General features: G+C 36.6%; 1 protein-coding gene across 1 annotated transcript; it reads right to left on the bottom strand.

Moving 5' to 3' along the window:
* Positions 1–3,658: 3,658 nt before the first annotated feature.
* Positions 3,659–24,677, bottom strand: LOC104399803 (pre-mRNA 3'-end-processing factor FIP1-like; the record flags this gene model as incomplete). The annotated part of the gene is made up of 9 exons (XM_010014108.1): positions 3,659–3,812; positions 4,841–4,934; positions 12,412–12,521; positions 15,117–15,247; positions 16,304–16,411; positions 16,611–16,675; positions 18,872–18,975; positions 22,367–22,424; positions 24,652–24,677. Coding segments are annotated over 9 exons (850 nt in total), but the record flags the coding sequence as incomplete, so codon positions are not given.
* Positions 24,678–25,141: the final 464 nt, after the last annotated feature.

The following is a 25,141-nucleotide window of genomic DNA, read 5'->3' on the forward strand; positions in this document are numbered from 1 at the left end:
AAATATATAAAAATACAAATACTTCATTAAAAATATTAAGAACGTAAGCTAGAAAAATATCAATTCTCTCTAATCCATTTACTAGCTCTTAATGGTTTGGGGTTTTTTCTAAGCAACAATCAATTGTTGCACTAAACCCAGTATATTCTTAGCACTGAACATGGCTCTCAGCCCTATGCACAGAATTGCCTGGAAAGCCATCAGCTAATATTCTTTACAAAAAGGAAGAAATTCTGATTAATACATTCATCAGAATTTTAACTTGTGCAGAAATACAAACACAAATCTCATCACAAGATTAAAAGCCAAATGAAAAATTTCACTTGAGAGCCATTCAAACAAAATTATAGCAGACTGAATACATCTTAATATCCACAGACCAAATGTCCAACTAATTTTAATGGTTAATGCAGGGTATTACACCAAAAAAAACCCCCAACCAAATCACAGGCATTTTTGCCTCAAAAACCTTTAAGAACACCTAAAAAAATCATGATTAATGGTTACATCATTGTAAGACAGCAGCTAATTTGCTTGATGGTATCATAATGGAAGACACATTCTTCCGCATTCCAAGTTAGCAAGTATCACTAAAAGTATTTAAACTCAAAAACCTGAAAACTAAAGCTTTTTCCTCATCTTCTTCACTAACACACGAATGTGACACAAAACATGAAACAACAAAAAAATCTGTAAACTTCTATCAATAGAAAATCGAGAACCTCTTAACTCTTCACTCCTTTGCCTTTTACTAACAGTGTATGAAAATATACTTGAAATGTCATCATGTCATCAGCCAATTACTTCTGAGAAAGAATAAGGGCTCTGAAACATTGAATCATTTCTTGCATGTAGGGATTTAACCTAAGTACCATTGCAAGAAGATCACATCATGTCCCTAAAACACATACTGCCACCAAGATGCACCTGGCCTAAACCTTAATATTCAGACTCGTGCGTGAAAAGCAAAACAAATGGCATTTGTGCAGCATTGTACCTAATGTGCTCAAAATTGCATTCACGACATTGTATATCACCCTACTATCTCAAGGCCGGTTATTTATAGAAAACCAAGCAGGTTTTACGAAAGGAAAGCAATGCCACATGTGTTCTGCTTGCTGAGTAAGGAATCAAACACGATAATGCTGCCACATCTTAACAACATACTGCAAATCACCTGAACTGTGTAACAGCCCACAGCAATGTAACTCAGCTTGGTGTAAAAACTTCTTCTGCCCCAGGGTCAACTAAGTTAAATTCTCTCTCCTTTATCACAAGGTAAAAAGTACACTCTTAGACTGCTGGGGCTGAGTAGATGTACTGTCACTTGCTAACGTCGGTATCTGTCTAGGCAGTCAAACTTCCCAAAGTTATGCAAAAGAAATTCAATACTTCAGAGTATTTTTTTTTTAAATATCACAAATACATGCCACATTTTAACTACACTCTTAAACCAAAACACATAAAACACCTTTTAAAGTCTGTTTTTAAAGCATCCATGTTCTTCAGATTTAAAGTACTCCAACATAGCAATAAACCAAGCAAACAAAAACCAGCATTTTTTTGCCACAGCCAGTAATATCCTAGGAGTATTTGACAATTTTCTGCACTTGGCCCTTTGAATCATTCCAGCATTCATTCCTCAAAAAAGATTTGAATCGCAAGAGTGAATGAATTCAGAACAAGAGATCTAACTTCAAAGCAAGATCCTTTTTCAAAGGCACTTTTGGAGGATGTTTTCTATTTGGAATACTTAAATATTCTGGCAAGTAGTCCCACTTTAATATTGGGTAAGAGTAACTTTTTTCCTCCTCCTCCACTGAACTTAGGAGGGATGGCAGATTCTATTTTAGGAACAGCTTTGAAGATAAAGAGCTGGCAACAGCACAATTAAAACACAGGCCTGAAGAAACCAAATCCACAGCTCTTAATCGTTATTTTTGAGTCTACTCAAAGCATGGAAGGAGGCTGAGGGAGACCTTCTGAACAAGTGTATGTCATAAACCTGTCTGTAAACCACAAGGCTAAAGCCAAACCTGCTTGCTAAATTTATAACACATGGATTTCTTTCACCTTTAAAAGCTCAACAGGTGAGGGGTTTCAGCAAAACAGCCCAGTACACCTGTATGACATCCCTGCACTACGTGCATGTGGGGTGTCTGTGCTCATGCTTTTAATAATACACAACTTAGATCACCTTTTCTGTACCACAATTAAAATAATCACTTTCTAAAAACTTACAATGCATTTCCTACATTATTTCATCAGAAAGGTTTTAATGCAGCTTAAAAGTGCATTCAGCATTAGCATCATATTCCTCTCCTCCTTTCCTGCAGTAAGAAAACATCACAAAATAGCCAGAGCAGCAGCATATTCTGTCTTCAGCACCCTAGTTTTTGTATTTACGCACAAAACCTAGGAAAATGGCACAGATTTATTTAATCTTTAAATCTCATCTTCTGTTTTCTAGGTTGCACTGTTTTGTGTATGACAATCACTGGTGAAAACCAGAACTTGCCAGGCAGCAGGAGTTAATAGTTTGAAAATCAGCAGCAGCAACTGAAGAAAGCAACCTCTTCTATGAAGATTTAAACCCTGTAAAGCCCTGTGCGAAGTTGCCGCACAGAAATAATAATGTTACTTCCTTGCTTATACGTAACAGTATTAACAGAGAAACTTTTAAAAGATTCCCTATGTGAACAGAATAGGAAAGAAACTGCTCAATGTCATTTCAGAACAAGTCAAGCAAATTAATGCAAGGAAAAAAAGGAGAAAATAAGGAATGGGGCTCTTCTATAAACAGTCTCTTCTATAAACAAATCCTTCACTTTCCTACTCAAATAATCCCTAAGTTTCTTCACCTATTTTCATTTCTCAGTGATCATCCCTCTCAGCTCCTTGTTAAGTCCTCTGAACTTAATTCCTTAAAATGACACTGCTCAGGTAACTGCTTCATTTGTTCAAATGCCCATGACACTCCCCCCAGTAAATTTTCATAAATACCGAGTTTCAGTAAATATTCAGTAAGTGTCAGTAAATCTCAAAGCAGATTTAACAATGAAAAGAGTTCTCAGAGCTTTGATTCCTCTAAGATTCACAGACAGGGTGCTAGATAAAACATCAGGTGCTAATAAAACCTCTGACTGAAAGAAAGGATAGGACACAAATGCAATTCTTATCAGACTTTTGGGAATTCATACATACTGTGAGGGGAAAGGGGCATTAAAGCTTCTGTTGCTGCTTTGATCTTAGACACCAGAGAATCCAACTTATGACACAAATTCACGGCATGCCATACTTCCAGTTCAAAAGTCTGTAGAATGATTTAACATGCACCTCTCAACGGCATTAACAGTGGCTGAATTACAGACAACAGCTTCCCACTTCAAATGTTTTCAAGGACAGAAGATCCAACATTTAGTCTTTAGGTAATTATTTATTACTTGGGACTATGCTTACTGGAAAAGACAAAAGTTTCTATTTCTGCCTGGCAGATATATTTAAGAAAAGAGAAAAAAACCCACAAAATTCTGAAATTTTGCACATATAGCCAGCCACATGTGCATGGAATGCGCTGTCTTTAATTCATTATCTATCATCAAGCATGTGATGTTAATGCATCTCATTTTTCACATCCAATGTAGTGCAGGATATTTACCTGGTGGGGGAATCAGAGGTGGAGCAGTACTGACAGTTGGAGGGGGTGGGAGAAAAGGGGGTGGTGGAAGGTGGGTAGGTGGAGCTCCTGGAGGGAAAAATGGAGGTGGCTTGGTAAAATTGTCTACTTCAGGATTAGATCGTTCTGAAAGAACCTGTAAAATATCAAACTATAGTTACAATTGCTATGTCAAAAGGGTAGAAGATAGGTTTCCTCTCTTTCCAGTTACTACATCAGGGAAGTTTTATTTATGCACTTAAAGAGCCATATTCAGGTGATTTAAGTTCTATCTGCATCCCTACATTTGGTGTCCCATACTTGCCAAGTACCTCTGAGGGTCTAAGAGCAGCCAATAGGGAACAAGAAATGCAAGATCTGAGAGGGAATATAAGCCATCTGAATATGGCCCAAAACTCTATCTTAAATTTATATATAAAGAAAAATATTTGAAAAACCAATATGAAAAGCATGCAAAATCCCTCAAGACTTTAATTTACCTATAACACTGTGAGATCAGCTGAAAAACACATGACAATGTTTTCAACATAAGCACTACTATCCATTGTTATTTTCATTGTTTAACCTTAACCTAAGTTGGTATGGAAATGCAGCTAAGGCACCAAGCAGCCTTGATTCTTCTCCACAGCTAAGTCAGGAGAGAGAAAATGTATTCCGTCTTAATGCATTTAGTTGTTTTCTTAAGATAATCCAAGCCAATAAAGACTAAAATTATGAAGACAAACTTAAAATTTATGGTAAAATAATACAATTTTTTTTTTAAGTACTATCTGCTAATTATCCCTTCACAACTTATTTTTAGAAGACTGCATTTCTCAAAATGCATATGAAGAGGTTTCAGCTTTGTGTCTGTCAGAACAGAGGAGCAATGGACAGTCAGTTTAAATATTTATCTTTGTTACTTAGTAAACAAAACTCTATCCATGAACCAGCAGAGACAATGCTGTCTCCTAGATCGTAAGTCTGCAATACTGCTCATTTCCTTTCAGTAAGAAGTGTATTTTGTATTATCAGATTTTAATCGGCTGCCACAACTTTGTTCCTGAACTTAAAGCTACTTCTGTATAACTCATTCATACACACTAAAGTGTTTTAACCGGAAGCTGTGGGGAAACCAAAAGTATCTTTTAGTCAAAGATTGCCTGCAAATCTGCAGTATAAAACCTGTATGTTGCTGTTTTCATTAGCACGCCGTCGTCCTTCCACCCTGCTGATAGTGATGGTCTGTCCGATCACATCTATTGTGCCAGGTAACCGCCTGCAACACAGGACAAACCACAATCAACAAGCAGAATTAGAAAAGGAAAATAAAAGAGAGAGAGAAGAAAGTCTTAAGGACTTTTCTTATTCTAAATGCCAGAAGTTCCTTCTCCTGTATAAAAGATCATTTCTGAAGAACATTAAATGCAATGAATTTGCTTAACTGTACTAATGTATAGAACGGAACAATGTAGCAATGAAGACTCCTGTTGGAGAAGGCTGACTCTCCACATTTTCTTTCCATCCCCTACAAGATAATAAATCCACACTTCTGTTACTGATAAATAAAAAAAAAGAAAAAGGGGAAAAAAGGAAAAATACAGTGAGATGACAAAAAACCCCAGTAAGAAAAAATATTTTAAACAGAACTTCTACAAAAATATAAACTAATCATTAGAAATTATTTTTAAACAGCAAGAAAAATACTGAAGGATTCCATGGAAGATCGAGCAAAGGTAAGTTAGCAGGCAGAAATAAATATAGGCCAACCTTACCATGCATACTAATTGATATTGCAGCAAGGATTGAACAAAATCAGCCACCATCTCTCTTATCTTGGAATAAAGTCTTAACATCAAACAGAAAGTATATGATACTACTAGACATTGACTCATAGACTAAACCTTGCATGAAACTCAAAGGAATCTCAGACTAGCCATTTATAGTTCTGTTCCTCAGTTTTCCAAATGCAAAATGTCCCTCTCTAAAACATTTGCATAGCTAATCACTGTGTTCACCTTCCTTAAAGAAACCAGCAACAGAGCAGCACAAGATGTACCTCAGTCTCCCTTACAACCCAATCAAGCAACAACAGAACATAATTAAGAACACGCTCCTTAGAAATAGTAATGGATTTTTAGAGAAAGGTGACAAGAACAGCAACATGCATTCTTTCCATCCCAGTTTCTGACAATCGAAAATTTAAGGACTTTTCATGCAACTGAGTTTAATAGCCCCTGATTAACTTCCATTTACACAATCTCATTTGAACACACTTTTACTTTTGATCTCTGTCATGAGACCTGTTTCAGCTATTTTTGCTGCCTGACAATTGTATTTGGTGCCCTAGAGCTCTCATGTTAAAAAACCCCACAAACCGCAACTCCTTGTTTGCTGGCACTGCAGTATTCATGGTACCTCTGCTGTATCTCCTTCCAGTTGTCTCTTTCCCAAGCTGAGCTAGTTCACATCTCTCCTAACGTAAAAGAACCCTATAACTTTCATTATTTACTTCATCTTTGTACGGACCCTTCCTACCTCTACTATATCTTTTCTTGTCTGAGATAAACAGAACCACAGATAATATTCAGCTCTTAATGCATCACAGCTTTATGTACCACCATAATGACTTTTCCCTGTTTGTTCCCACTGCTAATGATGACTACCATTCTGTTTTCTTATTTTGTCTAACACTGGAAATTAACTAACATTTTGGAAAGCAGCAGTAATAATTCCAAGATCTATTTCTAGATATGATTATTAATTATTAATTTGAAGAACTGCATTTTGTTAAGAAAAATGAAATCTAGGATTTAAATTTTCAGTGATTTCAGTTCATTATGAACATGAAATCTAGCTTTATTGAGAATTTCTAATTCTAATATTCTTATGCAGATAGAACAAAACCTACCTGCTTTGCAGCCCACAGGTTCATTTCCAAAATAGGTTAAAAGGCAAGATTTGCTTAGGTCAACTCCATTAGAAAATGATGTACAAAATTACATTGCTAATAGATGGGAGAAACAAAGGTACATGTGTCACACCTATAATAGAGACCAGAGATAATCTAAAGTTCCTTGGCACACTGCATACTGAGGGTGATCCAAATGCCTGTTCTCTGAGCTAGAGCTTCCTCCTGGATTTTAAAGCAAGCTCATTATGCACAAGTTTGAAATGGGAAAAAAAAAGTCCAATGGTACGACAGATCTGCAAACTAATACTATAGAGCAGCCTCTCCAAGGATAACACAAGCTTAAGAAATTCTCAGATCTTCTAACATCTCATCCAAAAAGCCTGGTTGTTTCAGTTTAAATCCTGAAATAATCAACACCTTCTTTCCTAATCCTCTCGAGTGGTCTTGCATAGTATTCCAGCACTGCAGTACTTTGGATTATTATTATTTTGCTTTCAGCAACCAAACTGGAAACACAGGTATTGTAAGCTCCTAAACCAATCATTTCACTACCAAAAAAAAGAAAGAAAAAAGAGAAAAGCAAGCGAATTTTTCCAAAACAACAAAACTTTGTCTCAGTCTTCACTCTGACAGCTCATTTGGTTTCAGAGTTCTAAGACACCGGTTCTCCTCCATCTCTGGTATCTTCTCTTACTTATCTAAAATCATACCATAGAAAACTCCTTTTACATAGCTTTAGTCCTTGCATATGATAGATTACTTTCTTCTACAGCAAGAAGTCCCTCATCAGGTGCCCTCCTGCTTGGCTCGCTCCACTGTTCTACAGGGCTTCCACTTGGAGGGGATATACTTCCTCTGCCTCTCTTGCACTGTTTGCATACTGCCGGCAGCTCTTGGAATCAGCATTGAAAACATAAGCAACACAAGAGTACAGGCCATAAAAGTAAAATGTATACCAAGTAAGATACAGTAAGACCAATTTTGGCTTGAGAAGCAGACCAAATACAACACTGCATTATCGAAGGAAACAACTCTAGACTACCGGTTGGCTCCTAGACATCGAATTTACTGAAACGAACAGAGCTTTCACTTAGTTTTTCTGGAGTGTGAAGAGTACACCTATGCTCACTCATTCTCACTGAGCTGGTGCTTTATAATTATTTTTTAATAACGTTTTACAGTGGTATGACCATTGTTCTTCCCAATAGCTGCCAAGAAATTTAGTTTTTGTAATGATGGATGAGTTCAGGAATTTGCCTTCTTACCATGAACATGACAAATGCTCTATTTCCAAGACTGCAGTAATGATTTCATTAAGTACTCCACTAACAGAGCTTGAAATTGAACAAGAAAAAGCTTATGTCCAGTTGCAAATGGAGCAGCAGATGACACCACTGTCAAAACCATGAACTTCACAAAGGCAAGAGAGGCGTGTGAAGTGTCCAGAATTTAACAGTTCAGCAGTTTTGTAAAAAGGGCAAATCTGAAGCCTCGGATCTTGATTAAGTCATAGCAAGTTGGCACATGAGAAATTTCAAAGAGTTCCCAGCCTTTATGAAGCTTAGTGATGTTCAGCAAGCATTACTAGGTTTCTGCCTCAGTGCTGTATGCAAAGAAAAGAACGGGCTTGGTTTCTCCCTTACACGACCAGGGCACCTGGGATACAGATGCATTCCCAATGGATACATCCAAACATAAAAAGGCAATCCACGTGTGTGGGATGCACATGAACCCACAGCAGAGTTCATACAAAGTGTAGTTTGAAAGGAACATTCCAGCAACTCAGTGAGTGATTTCACTCTAATTAGAGAATGGTTATTTATGAGCCATTTGCACGACCCTCCCTGGAGATTTAAGTCAGATATCTCAATCTCATCTGGCAAGCTGAGTTTATTTAGATTCTACAGAGCAAAGAGAAAAAGAGGAAAAAGGAAGGAAAAAAAACCCAGACAAACCCAATTATTTTCCGAATTCATAGCTTCAGAAATCACTTATCCACACAAGTAATATAAATAATGAACTGCTTTTTGGAAAGCCACCCTGCCCACACTTTTCAGAATTCAGAAACAGTCTAACTACTGGATGCCACATTTATTCACTAGAGTTATAGTCTGGTCTACAAATTATAGAATTATAGTATACTTTACAACTTCTATTTAATATGTTACTCTGTTCCTTCTTGTCTTACTTAATGTGTTTCACACTTTATTTTCCTCCTCTTAAGGACAGCCTCAACTTTGCTGAACTCATCACACTGATTGATATAATTAAGAAATTGACAAATTTAATACAGAAATCACTGATACAGGAAATAGACATTTTGCAAAATAATATCTGAGTTTTCAACATTTAGTCTCATAAGGCTAGTTCATGAAACAAGAGAAACTTATCTTTTCTTCACAGTAAGGACGTATCACACATCCATTTTCTATAAAAATTCAGTTTACAGAAAGGCCCAAGCACACAGAAAGCTGATAAATAGTCCATCACATTGACAGACTCGTTTCTCTGAAAGCAAAATTCATTTAAATGTAATGTACTCTTTAGTAGTAACAGAAAAACCATAAATGGAGGTTAAAAACCTACGAGCTTCTGACTGCACAAAGTTATTTTTTACCTAGCTATTGTAGATATTACTAGAATGAGAAAATACCAGGTTTTGCACCCAGCTTGGAAATGAAACTTCTGCTTATTTCTCTGCTGCTAAACAAATACTGTCTCACAGTCCTTGAAAAATTATGTAAGGAAAGCACTGTTCTAAAAAAGCAGTAAGATATCACCATGACCTGGCTGTGTAGACCAGGTTTGAAGTATGTCAAATCTTCTTCATATTCTAGAAAGCACTATACCCAAAAGAAATTCCTTCTGGATTTTACCTTAACTGTGACTATGCACACATGAGTCTTTACTTAAGTACCTCTAGAGGACAAACATTCTATTACACACCACATTGTTTGTATATGATGTCCATTTACTAAACCATTGCCATTACATTCTAACTCCTCCTTCAGAGTTATGCTGCACTTTACGCTATTCAACAGCCCTAAATATCACAGAATGAAGACGTTCAGGTGTCATTTCTAAACAGCTAATAACTCAGCTATGATTAAGACAGTCACTGTTTACAAACTCAAGCAAAATTTCTCACACACACATGTTATATGAACAAGCACTGAATTTTTCTTTGAATTCAACATTTAGGACACAACTGTAGAGAGCAGGAACTTTCACTTGGTGAGCATTGTGGCAGCCCTGACTACTAAATGGGGAATTAAAACGTCAAATGAGGACCATGTCCTGATTTTCCTTGCCCCGGTGTCCATCCCCGCTGCCCTTAATTCTGGTGATACGTCCCTCCTGTTTTGTTCCTGACACTTTTTAATCCCTGAATTGGCTTTTCTGGAGGCAGAGCTTGTCTACGACTGAGAAGACATACTGCTTCTGATGAGATAAGTTGCCTAGGTCTTTCTCTTCTCATGTCTCTACCTTTTCTGCTTTTTGAGTTTTATTTTTCCTCATGCCCAGCTCCTTACCAAGCCCCACACCAATGTTCCTATACCCAGTTGCATCAGTTTTCCTGCCCTTTCACCAAATGTATCAACTACTGCTAGAAGCTGACAGAAGTTTTACTGATATGTGATTAATGCTTCCAGCAATTTCACAACAAAGCTATTGCACATGCCTTGTGGCATAAAGGCAATTAAGTTTTCATTATCAAATAGCTGGATTTCAAAAATAATCTGACTACCTAGAATTAATTCTTTAATTAAAGTCCAATCCCACAAAACACTGCCTAGTTATAAGCAAATTGGCAATACATGTTCTTATATGCAGAAAATAGTAGTTGCATTCTGAAGAAGCCATTCAAGTATACATAACCCATACAGTGAAGGTGTATTCATTCACAACACTACTCTCACTTTTGAGCAGACAATTTTCTTTCAAAATCTATTCTGGTCACTCAGTAGAAACACCTTTTTCTTTATACAAGAATTTATTTTAAGCAAATGTATCCAAAGGAGCAGACATTAAATACAGAAAGAAGCCAGTTTTATCATTGTAACAACTTGCAATTACAGTATTCACACTAAGTCTATATAAACCAACCTATTCTAACCACTGAATGCACAAGTGATACAACTGGAAATGTACTATTTTGTTTCCTCTTTACCTATGCAACAGACCAACTTCACTTACTGTCCTCTGCTTCTGAAAGATACAAGGTTTCCCAACCTTTGCTAAAGTAAACTTAGTTTCTGAAGAAAACAAGCATGTCTTAAGTTTCTCAGGAAAGCTCTGATTAACAAGCAGCATACTAGCTTTAAATCTTTAAAAATCAGAAAGATAGGCACTTAAACCTGGGATTGCTAACTTCAGGCAGAAAAAAACAAACTCACGTAAAATGATGGCATAAAGACATCTATGGTAAGATATACTATCCCACCTATAGCATACAACAAAGACTTTACTTATGAGGCCTACAACACACACATGTATAACCTTATTTTATTAAGCTTTCTTACAACAAATGCAAATTTCACAGAACTAAAGAATTTATGCAATGCATTTTTTTTTTCTACAACAGCTACATTTTAATATCCTGGTCATTAACTACTTTCTAAAGTTCTTCTGAGATTCTCTGTCCACCAATGAGATGTATAAAGAATTGAAATCCTGTAACAAAACCTGTACTAGGTACAGATTTAGAATCCTTACTGTGAATAGTACATTCAATGTTTAGACCTCTGTTATGAGAGCATCACACAACAGAAGCAATTCAGAAAAGAAACATAAATAAATAATTACAGGGTTGGTATTTATTTGGAAGGCTTTTACTGCTTCTTAAACAAAGAAAAATAGGAAAAAAAAGCACTAAAATCTACTAAAACCAGAGCAGTATAACCTGATAGCTCAGAAAGGAATTCAGGCTACCAGGAAGAATACACTAGAAGTGAAACAAAAATTCAGGCAAGAGTATTAAGCAAGATTTTTTTTTTTCCACCCAAGAGAAATGTCTTTGGGTGTTGAACTGACTCTCAAAGGATGGAATGACTGAACTTGAGTGCCTCTGAGTTAACCAATGTACTTATGGATGCAGTAATAAAGACAAGTCATAGATGCTAATCTTTAACTGTTGATGATGAAAGCATACAACCTGCTCTACTTGCCATTATTTATAATACTATGGCTTTTAATTTGCACAAAACCAAAACTCCTGAACAGGATCACTTCATAACTAAACTAAAGCAGAATCATGGATTCATCCTAAGCCAAGTGCCAGGTAGCAAACAGCAGTAGCTTAGATATAAAGGAGAGAACCTTCTGAAGTCAGGGGCTGGAAGAATGAGGGGAAGAAACTGTAGGAAGGAAATAATTCCTCCATTTTAAAGAAAGTACAAAAAATATTCAAGTAAGAGAAGCTAAAGCTACCTTGAAGTAAAGAGACTGGGTTCTAGGAATCCTTCCAGTTGCTGAAGTCATAGCTGTATGATTCCATCTTGACTGAAGAGGTGTGTTAGGTAATACCCATAAAGACACAAGCTAGAAACATTTTGTTGGCCAATCTAATTCTACACAAAATACACCTGGATTTTTATAGCTGCCTTGTTATTTGGTCTTGCTGGCTTTTCTCCCCTTTCCTCCTTCTTTCTCTTTCCCAAATAGCAAAGAATAGCATAGCATTCATGTGTAATGGCAACTAAAGGCTAAAAGTGTTTAGGACCACTCTTCCCCTCAGTTCTACCTGCTACAGAAATGTACTTTCCCTTCTTCCTACAAAAATCACAAACTTCAAATACATGTATATAAAATGTTTTCTGGTCTTGAGTTAAAACTAACTGACCTGTTTGTTGGAATTCCTGATTTGAATAAGGCAGGAGGAGATGTGAAATCGGGTTTGGTCGACTGCACTGCCAACTCTTTCTCCAAATTTCCAGTTCTGCCCTGCTGTACCTTCAAAATAACGTTTCTCCATTAGTTTAGCCTCAGAAGTGCAGCAGCCCCAACACTCAACATAGCACACAGCCAACACAGAACCAAAGTCCTTTAATCAAATTTTTAAAAAACTGTCACCTTTGCATAGCTAACAAGCATATCCTTATAAAATACAGAACTACTGTGTTTAATATCTATAAAGAAGCAACATTTCAGAGAATAAATTATTATATAAGGTTAGAGAGTTTTAATATTTATTTTCCAAGTGTTTGATCTGGACATGAACCAACCACACTGATTTTCTTGCAGAATTTCCTGTATGAACAACATAGCATCTTAATTTTTAAAAGAAGCAAATTTATTTAAAAACCCCAAAACTCCATAATCTTAACAACAGAGGTTAACAAGTCTGCCACCCAACAACAAACCATGAGCCAAGAAACTGAGTGGATTTTCCACCTGCCTTACCGACCATGAGATCTAGAAACCACTTAATTTCTGAGTCATACCAGGAAGTCACCTCATACTCCTGGTTACACAAACCTTAAAAGATTTTTCATTAGTTCAGACTGAATACTTCAGAAACATGCTGCTGTTTCTGAAGTACTGCAAAATTCCAGAGACAGGTTATTAAAACTACGTAAGACCTTTAGTGCAAGTACTTCAAGTATTACATGAAAGAAAAACCTAAATAGGTTAGCATTAAGGACAAACCTGGACTGATTCAGTTTTTAAAGACACTCTCGCTGTACCAACCACACAACTACATCACTTGACATAGTTAGTTCACTCATGGTACAATATAACATGGGCTGTGATTTCACGGCTTCTTGTAGGCAAGTGAACTACTAAGCTTTGCAGAATCTGACTTCCAAACACAGGCACCTCTTTGCCTGACCCACAAAACTGTACATAAACAGTTAAGATTCATTAAAAAATGACTTAAATTTTTGTATCCAGAACTACATTTAAAAAAAAATGCTGAATAGGTTTGGTATAAGTATTTATCTGAAAAGTCTGTAAGACTTCTGTTATCTAATGAGTAACTGGAAAACATAGGAGACAGTCCTGCCAGTTACAGAAGATTAATCCAAACATACCACGTAAATTACATGAGATTTAGTATTGCAGATGGGTGGAAAAAAAGTTAATGAAATTATTTAATAATTACATATAAACTCCTTGTAAAACACATGATACACTCTTACTTCAGACTCTTACAACACAATTACTGTCTGTACTGTTTGATCACTAGACCCCCAGAGAGTCAGTATTGAGCTAGAAATAGGGGAAGCTTTTGTTTGGAATACTTATCCTTCCTTAGGACAACAGTTCAACAAAGTTTGAGAGTGTAGTCAGCTGCAAACCATAACTCGCACTGCCCACCATTCCATAACACTATTGTCATGATAACTGAGGAAGGCAAAAAGCCCCAGGGAGCTTCCGACCTATTCTTGCTAAGATAAAGTCATGATGACTGAGTACCCTCAAGTAGCACATGAGGGGAAACAAAAATACCTGTCTGCAATTGCCACTTCTGTCACAGGAGTATACAGAAGAAAGCAACAAACAGTTCCAAGTCAGTTTAATGACCATTCAAGAATAAAACTGATCTACTGAAAATAGGCCAAAAAAATAACCTTTGTATTTTAACTTTAGCATCAAACAAAACAGTAAATGAGAAAATGAGAGGTTGAAAAAAGATATTCAATCTTTAAGATAAATCCCATCATACAAATCCACTCTCTGTAAATCAGCATTTCTGAATGTAAACAACGTTATATATAATTTGATTCATTGCTGTCTAATCCCAAAAGGACAACAGAAAAATATGGAAGATTGATTTTCACATCTCAGAGTTGCCAAGGATAAGTGTTACAAAATACAGCAAGAGCTATAAGGCCACAGGAAAAATAAACATGCCATAATCTACAAAAGCTTCCCCTGCACATCTGCACAAATTCTCTAATCTGCACAAACAAATGCACTACAATAAACCATCACATAAAGAAAAATTAGTTTCTCTTGGAAATTTGTTAGTTCACCAGGTCATTAACTCACATACTTGCAGAAGGGTGACAAAGAACACTTTTTAATCAGCATTTTATGACATCTGCAGAAAGTCACTGATCTAAGATGAGAGTCTGAAATAATGGCTATGTCCGTTTCCGTTGTTCTTCTATCAGTCTGTGGTGGCATGGGAAGCAATACTCAATGAAAACAAGAGCAACCGACAAAAGTTTACTAAAATTCACCTTAAAAAGATGGTATCTGCCATCGAGAATCTCTGCACTTGGTCTTACTTCCATAGCATTGTCTTCAGCCTAAGTTAAATAACACATTGCCCATTAAGATACCATACAACTCTTAAGTGATGGGCCACAATCTGAATAATGGTACAGATGCAATCTAGCTGTAGCTAGTCTGTCACACTATCCACACAAATTGCCAGTGAAGCAACACAGGAACACACAGGAACACTCTAGGCTCAAGGTGGGGAGTCAGGTGCAAACTCTAACACACACACTGAACTGGGCTGAACAAGCTTTTGACACACAAGCAGCTTTACAGGGAAAAAAGCATCTAGAATATGGCAAAAGTTGTACTAATTACCGTAATTTTATTTGTGGATGAGGTAACTGGTAGAATTTCAAGACCCATTCGTATTCTCTTTTGCTTTTCACAGTAAGCTTTCCAGGTATCTTCATTGAATCCATAGTTGAAATAATCAGAGAGATCAGCCCCTTTGAATAGAAAGGCATAGGGGTTTAGGACATTACAAAGTTCATCTTTTCTTCACTGATCATACATACACCTTTTTTTGTAACATCAAAACAGATTAGGTATTGAGCTAAAAACATACCACTGAAATATACAATATAGTCTTGCCTCAGTAAACATAGACTGTTCATGGCTGAGACTATAACAACATCAAAATTTAGTCAGAGTAACCAGATTAGCATCCTGTCTCAGGGATCAAGAGTAAATACTTGCAGAATATCACAGGATATTATAATCCCTGTATCTTTACAACATGCTAAATTTAAGATTTAAAGGTTTGCTCTATGTTCAGTGAAGAACCGCTCACTTTTGCTTGCTCTCTATTCAAATCCTCATGTTGTTTTGACTCCTAGTCTCGTATGATGCCATGAAGCATTTTTATTGTAAGAGAGGGGTCAGACATAACTGAAATGCACAGAATGTATTTCAAATAGCTAATAGTTCAAACACCATTTCGTACACACTATTTGCATTGCCAAAGCAATATACAAATACTAGAAAAATCTATACATAGCAGCAAGATGCACAGCCACTAAAAAAGCAGGTATTAGACAAGTCTGGCCAAATCACTTGAGCCAGACAACACACACAGGAGACTTATGGAAAGCCCATGTGGTACCAACTGCTTCTTTAAGGCCTAAGGATTTCACTCTATGACAAGCAGCTACATTTCATCATTCTTCATGCTCAAACTGGCTAGAACTATTTTCCATTCCAGTGAAATACAGATTTCCAAGGAGAGTTCAGGATATACACCATTTGTAAATAAATAAATAAATAAATAAAGGGCATGTCCTACAGTCTTTTTACTGATATATGTGCAGGACGTATACTAAGAAACATGGCATGGCCACACACTCCGTGGCATAGCACAAAGGTAACAAATAACTGCTTTTTTCAAACAATATTGTACAGTATCTTCTAGCTATAGGATACATAACATCTACATGCAGTAAACGGGAACTATTATTAAAATAACCTACTGAATACCTACATATCAGTTAAAACAAGGGCATTACCTGGCTTTCTCCAAGGTTTATCTTCAAAAGAATCTAAATCTACTTCCAGAAGTGGCACACCATTAATACTCCCTGGTGCATCCAGATCTACCCCTTTAACTTTTGCACCTGCGAAGGAAAGTTACAAAGTTAGAGCATTTTGTCTCTACCAAATAGAGTTTTAACAGCTGTAATACACTTAAAATGGAAATTAAAAGTCAGATTTAAGTTTACCAGCAGGTTCTGGAAGTAAAAATTATTTCCTTAACCTAAAACAATCAAACTTTTTTTTTCACTTTTACTAATACTACTTTGTCAATTTTCTCACCAGAAGATCCGTAAGTTCGTCCTCCTCCTGTCTTAATATTGAGATTCACAGGGGCTGCTCCATAACTTGAAAGAAATCAACAAAAAACTGAATTAGACAGATAAAACTCTTAAAACAGAAGAAAACACAAAACAAGAGTTAGCTAGATCCAGAAACAAACTGGACTCAGGCTAAATCGCCATCCTGAACCTCTAGCTTTCCAAGCTGGTAACACTGTAAAAGTAAAGAGATCAGCCTAGGAGGAAGAGAGTGTACCTTTCTATGCTCAGTAGCAACTTCTCCAACTAATAAACAGTTGTCAAGCAAGTCCCAGTCACTCTTCCTGAGTTGAAAGGATAAAGACCTTCACAGAAACAAGAATGGACAGAACCAGAAGAAAGAAAGGAAAAATGCAGTTCATTTAGGGATACAGATGACACTCTGGGGATTAGAGTAAAAACAAAATAAATAAAAAAAGAAAGGGTTTAGACAGATCCTTTTCTCTTTTCATAATTATTCTATTTAATCTGTACAGAAGTGGAAAATACAAACATTTCGCTACAATGATTGAAAGGCTGTTTCAATGTACTTCTAGCAAATCACCCATCCTTGTGACCAACAGAGAAGTATGTAATATTTCACTTTCTAAACCACTTGAAAGCTTTATTCATAAGAATGTACTCAAGAAATTTAGATACTGAACTCATTTAACTGCCTTAGGAATTACAGTACTGTTCATTTGGAACACAGAGAGCTTGCTTTCACTACAATCTGTGCGTAATGCAGTTCATCCTCACAGGTGGTACAAAGCCATAAACATAATGAGATTAGAACAGAATTAGAAGGCAGTGTATACTTTACAGTACCACTTCTATGCAGTTTTAGTTTTCATTAAAGTACAAACACTACAAAACTGACACAAAACATTTAACCTTCTGATCTGCTACACTGTATTTGTGCATGACTCAAACAAACATAATGAATTTTTTTTCAAATAGCAGTTGACTACTATATGAAAAATCATTTAATCCTATAAAAGGAACTTGTTATCCTGAAGTTAAATTTAACAACAATGTTGAGTTTTAGATTACTGCCCTTCCATGAACTTTCTGTCCAATTGGCACAGAAAAAAAGGTTTTTCAGGAAACAACCATTTCTACATAAAACTTTCTACTCTAATTGCATTTAGCATCACCTGTTCATTGTTTTCTGTATTCTGGAAAGAGCACCAGCAAATACAGTATGAATATAAATCTAATTTTGATGTTACTGCCTACACCACAAGCATACTGCAAGTTATTGAAAGCAGATAAATGAAGAACTCAAAGAACTACTATTTTTTATATTACACTGATTTGCACAGTTAGTTTAAGATATGAAACACTGAAAGTTTAAAATTATTATGTTTCAAAACTGAGTAAATCACCTGCATTCTAAAGTTAAGAACACAATAATATATATGAGTCAGACCTACCTGCAGACCTGACATAATTCTATTAAGAATGATGCCTTATTAACTCTGGTTTTAATAAGCATAAAAACATGAGGATTGCCAAGACAAACAAGCAAACCACTTCCCTCAGAAAACTTCCATGTAATGAAAAATAGTATTTCATAACTTGGGATAAAAATTAACACTGTTTGAAAGAGTTCGGTGACAAACAAGTCCTTTATCAAGAGAAGAAGGAATATGGGGCAACAGCAGCAGCAAAAATAAAATCTTATATAGCACAAATGCCAAAACCGTGATGTTGAGAAATTATCTCCAGAGACTGGCAGCTCCATCCTGAAGTACAGTAAATTCTTATTTGAGAACATCAGTAAGACTTGAAACTATAGAGGTCTAATTAGAACTGTAGCCACTACAAACAGGACCAAAGAGAAATGTTTCTAGTGTTCTCCATGCTTACCACTCTACCATTTGCACAGAAATGTCACTGTCACACTAACAACCCTAAACACGCCATGTAACACAGCCATTCAATAATAAACAACACCACCCAACTTTACAAACTTAATACTATTAATTCTCAAAATCTGAAAATAATTGAACTCATATAACAGCTCTTCCATTACAACATTTAATTGATCTCATTTCACTTTGTTTTCAAATCCCTATATCCTTAAAAACATTGTTAAAAAACTGAAAAAAAAACCAAACAACAAGCTAAATTGACACTAACTATGCATACAATTTGATATTGATGAGTATTAAAGATCCTGAATTAATAATTAAATGCAATCTTGGAAGTTCCCCCATTTAATATTTGCAAATAACTTACCCATACTGTGGAGCTCCTGTTTTAATATCCCCTATGGTGACTTGAACATCATCTTCGTCATCATCACTATCACTATCACTGTCATCCTCAGCCTCTGCCACCTTCTACAAGAGAAAAAGTCATTGCTTAGACAAAAAGCAGTCACTTACCTTTATAGTGGAAAAATAATCCAGTCAAAACTATCTGTTCTAGAAACCTCTGAATGGAAGAACTTCTCCTTTTCCTAGACCTCAAAACTCAACGTCATTAAGAGTATACCTAGGAGACTCATCTGATGAAATGCTACAGGTATTTGAGACATCTGCATCAAAATAGAGAACTACCTTTAATACTAAGCTCTGTTTCTGAAACGTGACATTTCCTAAACAAGCATAAAATAGTTTCCACTAACATCCTTCTTGCCTCCACCTAGCTCATACGTACTGGTTTTACTCTAATCATGTCAATCAGGAAAGAACCTAAACATATGCAAGACTAGCTTCTTGCCATTCTCAATTACATCTCCTGAGTAACCCAAATGTTTTTCCAGTTGTAGACACTGTGCTTCAGAAAAATCTATTCAGTTCCTAGCATCAGTAAACTATGTAAAATACTGGAGATTTTCAGTGAACAGGCTGAAAATACAGATACAAGAGTACACGGCATGCTGTTCAGCCCCACAGCATTCAAGGTTGCTGATAAATAAAACTGTCATGCCAGTCCATACCAAGAGTCCAGCATTTTGGTTGGTTTGGTGTTTTGTCTTAGCTTTCACTTCCCAGAGACCACAGGGGAGAGAAAAAAGCCAGGGCAAACACGTATGATGCTCCACCCTAACATGATTATTATCAGCTCAGGGAATTTCCTAAGTCAGTTATGGTTTGTGTTTTTAGTAACCCCTAATGGGTCTTTTCTGTCAAGTACTTGCCCAGACTTCCCTTGGACTCATATAAACTCCCAACAGTGACACTCTCTTTGGCAAGGAATTCCACAGCACTATGTACTGCATGAAGATCCAACCTATTTTATTTCTTTTCATCCTGGCTCCTCTGACTTTCATTTAACAGTTACAGTTCTCATGGTAAGGGACTGTGAGGAGTCAATCCTTATTTATAAGGTCTATACATGATTTTGTTAGCCTCCATTGTATGCTACAAGTCCTTATGTACTCAGCCATTCCTTGTATGGAAGTTACCCCAATCACTCCTGCTGCTCTTCTCTCAACTTTTTTCAGTTGAATTCTTTACAATAGCACACAGAATTCAGGGTGCAACTGAACCATGAATTTATGGTGTAAAGATATCTTTCATTTTGTTCTCTATTTATTTGCTGCAACATCCCAAAGTTTAAGTGCTTTTTAGACTCCATACAAGCATGTAACCACCAATTTCGTGATCTTTCTATGTATCTGAGTGAGTCCCTCCTAAGTGGCAATGATGACCTCAGGGACCACCACTTTATTTGTAAGTCTGTTTTCCTCCCATGAACATCACTCTTTTTCTACACAGAATTTCAATGACCATTTATTATCCAGTCAGTTCTTCAGATAGTCCTTGAATAATTTTGTAACATCAGAAAACTTGCATTCCCACAATTTACCCCTTTTTCTAAGTAACTTATAAACACACTAAAGAGCACAGGTTATGCACAACATTCCAGTGAATCCCCACTGGAGGTTATCCTCCTTCACTGCCAAAACTGAACGTAGACTTTTACCCTCTGTTTTCTATCTGTTACACGTCAATTATCATGTGGGACTCATCCTATAGCTGTTTAGTTTTCTTAAAATCCTTTGGTGAGGAACTTATTCTAAAAACCTTTGTGGAATCCAAGTGAACTTTATCAACCAGATCACCCTTATTCACTTACTTGTTGAATCCTTCAGCAAGAGTCTGGACGTACCAAAGCCAAGTTGATTCTTTCAGGTAGTTTGAAGTTCTCCAAGCACAGCTGAGCTGTAGCCCTTACCTACTGTATAATCTCTTACCTTCCCTGGTACATAAATTAGACAAAAATAAGCAGCTGTGCAGAAGCTAAGATGTTGGAGTACAGTTCACCCTTGCTATATGGCATTAGCATAATTTACATAACAATTAAGAGTCTAATCTAGGGAGAGGTAGTCTAGATCAGTATAGATACCCTGTAAATAACAGCTGAAGCCAGAAGACAGCCTTCAATGCTGCTCAGCTGAGAAGTACAAGTTCACCAATCTCCCACACCCACTCACACAACCCACTCAGCAGAAAGCCATTACAAATACATTGAAGAGAATATGAAATTTTGCCTGGAGCATTTTCAACAAAAGCCAATTTCAATTATAAACAATGCTTTCTTAGTTCCTTCCTCACAGAAATAGTCTCCTTTTCTTACTCAACCAGCTTGAACACCATCCATTTTTCTAGGCTGCTGCTGACACTCCATATGCACCTTCTACCACAAAATTCTCAATTGCGTGGAGATATCCTAATGATATCTTAACAGCACTAGGCTTCGTATAGGTGAAAAACACAAAGAGAGGCAAGTACAAGGGAACTGCACCAATGGGGATTTTCAGAAGTATTTTGAAACCAGCAAGCCTTCCTCCTTTACCTAACATACTAAACCTACTGCCCATTTACAGGATTAGCATCAGCACAAAAAGCCTTTGGTGCACTTAAAATTACAAGCTTTTCAGTTTAAACAACTAAAATAGGGTTTTAAAATTTTTATAAGTTTTTCAACAACTTTAAATAAGTCATAATATCTTTCATAAATAAAGTATTAGACTTACTGGAAAAAAAAAATATATTTTCGAGAGGCCAGTCCTTAACATTTTCACAAATATGACAGTGGTTCCTGCATCACTTAAGAGAATTCTTGCAAGATATAACCCAAATATCCCAGTAAAGTAACATTACTATTTTTTCATAGAAGAGATTTAAACCATTTCCATTCACAATAAACTGAAGCCTTTTATCAACACTCAACTGTAAATTTCATTTCCTGCTCCCTTCCTTCATCCTACTAATACTGAAGTTATAACATACTGCACATTCAAGTCTACTACCAAACAAGTCTGTTATGCTGCCTCTGAAAGGCACATGTAATTCACCTCTTGATCCATATTTTCACATAGTTCTACAAACGTTGATCGTTTATCACGAGCAAAAAAAAACTATCAAAGGATTTTATTTTCCTATCTGGGAGGAAAATGAGAGATAGTATCATTTTGAAAAGATGTTTTTGAGAAAAGGCAGCTGTCTTGAAGCAGTATCTTTCCCCATGAAAAGAAATGGAAGTACTATTTACTTAATTTCTGTAAGTTAGACTTAAAAAGTGTACTGCAGCTGGAAATTGGATTTCTTAATTTAGTAATTTCTACAGAGTTTCTGCAGATAGTGCCAAACACCTTTCAGAAAAGAAAAAAACAAGCGTACATTTATGCATTAGATTTAATGGTAAGTCCTAGCCAAATTATGAATATCCCATAAATCAAACCATATTAAAGCAGTATTCCAAAAACACATTTAAAACTACCGTTTTCACAACGCCATTTTCTGCAGCTTCCTCTTCATTTCCAGGTGGGGGTGGAGCACTTAAACAAAAACAGAGAAAGATGAAAGTAGGTATCTATGCGCATATTGTTCCACATGATGAAAAAAGCCTTGCTACATCATTCCAGAGAAGACCCAAAGTTCCAGCTAGCTTCTGCATTAATTAAAATAATTAAATAATTTTCTAGATGAATATAGCTTCATATTACAGGATAATATTTAGCTATCATAAGTCATACTAACTGGACGTTCACAGAATAGTTGCAAGTGAAAAGGCACTACACCTGGATCCTCTTTTGAAACCAAAGTGAAATGTTTCATAATACATGAAGAACAACATTTTTCTTATTTTTTTCCCTGCAGACTTCACAAAGACATAATGGAAAATAAATAAATATCCATAGGTAATGTTGCACTGAATCAAATTTCCCACATCTGCATTGTGAAATTTTCTTCCACCATATGAAATAGTTACAATTCAATGACGAATTATATTTTAACTGTAGACTGAAAACTGTAAAAGTTTTAAAACTACTGGTCCACCTCAAGTGAACAGCTCTGTCAAATCCATGCAACTGAGCTGTGTTGCAGGGCTTACCTACTGCTGTTTATTTCACAGCAATGTTTTCATTTCCACAGTTCCATTAACTGTTGGGATGTTGCACCACAAATAGCAGAGTAAACAGGGAGCCATTTAGAAACAATATTCTTTCACTGAAATGGTATCTCTGAAATGGACTGAGCAACTGCCAATTTTTATTGAACAGAATGATTTTGATCCCATCTTCTGTTGGCAAAATACCCACTCGTAAGCATTGCACCAAAGCACAGGTATGGCCCCAACATTTAAACTTAACCAATCCAATTCATCACCCATTAAAATGACAGACTAGCTACAGAACCTGAACAAAACCTCACAATTCTTAAATATATCTGAAGAAGGCCAAAACTAACAGGCCAGAGACCAAAACTTTGAACAGGTAAACTGTCACTAAACTTCCAGACTTCCAAACACAACTCATAAGATGCATAAACTGCTATGTGTCTTGCTTTTTAGTCCACACTACGTATTGAGGCAGCCAAATGTTAAGCCAGACTCTGCTGACCACTGTTTCTAAAGATCGTTTTGGTTGCCATACAAATAATTTTCTTAAAACGACAGTAATACTGACAAAGGTGCCAGTTCAAGCAAAGGTAACTGGACAATATGAATCAGTTTATATGGAATAGCTTCCAAATAAAAAGCAAATAAATGATGAATTCTTTGTGCTGGAAGAGATGATTCAAGACAAATGCAACACAGGTCCTTCTGTTAACTGGCATGGAAAAGGTGACAGGAAACAACTCTGTTTCTTGTACAAGAGCTAATGGGAAGTAATTGTATCAGTAGCTGCTTCAGAATGAGATTCTATGTGGTCAAGTGGTGGAGGTCATTACTGCTGTATCACACTTTGCCTGTCAAAAGCTGATGTGAGTTCAAAAAAAAGCATCTGAGCAAGCTTATGGACAAGAAGTCCACCAAAGGTAACTGAATTCAAGAGCTCTTGAAAAAAATCACTGCTGACTGAAAGCATTTATAGAAAATAACAATTCATGCTTTCTTGCATTAGCTTCCCTTTTATTAAATTTATTTTGACAACCAGTAATTTCCATAGTTTACCAATGATTTTCAAAGGAACATCTTTGTGCTTTCTCTCATACAGCTCCTTATAGCTCAAGCAGGGTGCCCCAAATACTTCCAAAATTTTTCCAAATTTCCTTCAAATACTCTCTCACTGAAAAAAAAACAATCCTCAAACCGTCAGCTGATGTGTTACACAACATGCACATCAAACTAACTGGTAACCTTCCAGTGCTGCTTTGTAGTCTTCTTTTTGTAACTACATTGTAAACTCTCTGGGAGAAAGACTGTCTTTTAATTTCTGAATTATCTAGAACAAATGAAGTCCTGATCCACTACCAAGACTGCAAAGCACCATGATTAAAGAAATAAAAGACCTCCTGGCATTTTGTGCAGGACTACTGCTGTCCATACAATTAAAATTTAAAATAACTGTCATACTCAAGCATCCCAATTTCACAGGTAAAACCATTTCACAGAGAAGCCAAGTCATGCTAGCAGACCAAATATACTATGTCAAGGGGATTTTCAAAGAAACCAGAGTGTGCTCAAGCGCTGTGGACTTTCAAGCAGTTGGGAAAAAAAATGTTATTAATAACTTTCTCGTGCAGCCATGCTACAGGACTTCCAGTTGTCAAGATACTCACCTAGGTTTTTCTTCCTCTGGTCTCTCTGCTTCATTTTCATCTACCACAAGAGAAAAGAAACATGGTATTTAAGAATAAAATCCCCTTAATACCAACCATGACAGATATCTTTCCATGCAGATGATTATGCAACTCTTCAGTTTATTATTGAGACATTTTCATAACATTTCAATTGTGAAATCAGTCGAGCAGATCCCTGAGCCCTCACAGCACTCAATGCTCACAGGTCTACCACATAAGTAGGGTTTATTTACAGGTTTCGTTGTGATTTGAACTTAAAGAAAGCCCCTGAAGCTGCGAACAAAGTTTATGCCCGAAAGTTTAAGGCTGCTTCAGTACTTCAACGCTGGGAGGCCGGGCAGCGGGTACTGGGGAGAGGCTCGGCCGCCCCATGGGTGCATGTGGGGCAGGAGCGCCATGCGGGAGGCTCAGCATGCCTCGGCCTGCGCGGCCAGGGTAGAGGGGCCGGGAGTCCTCCAGTGCCTGAGGC

Source organism: Nestor notabilis, unplaced genomic scaffold (assembly GCF_000696875.1).
Source record: "Nestor notabilis isolate BGI_N333 unplaced genomic scaffold, ASM69687v1 scaffold35684, whole genome shotgun sequence".
Lineage (NCBI taxonomy): Eukaryota > Metazoa > Chordata > Aves > Psittaciformes > Psittacidae > Nestor > Nestor notabilis.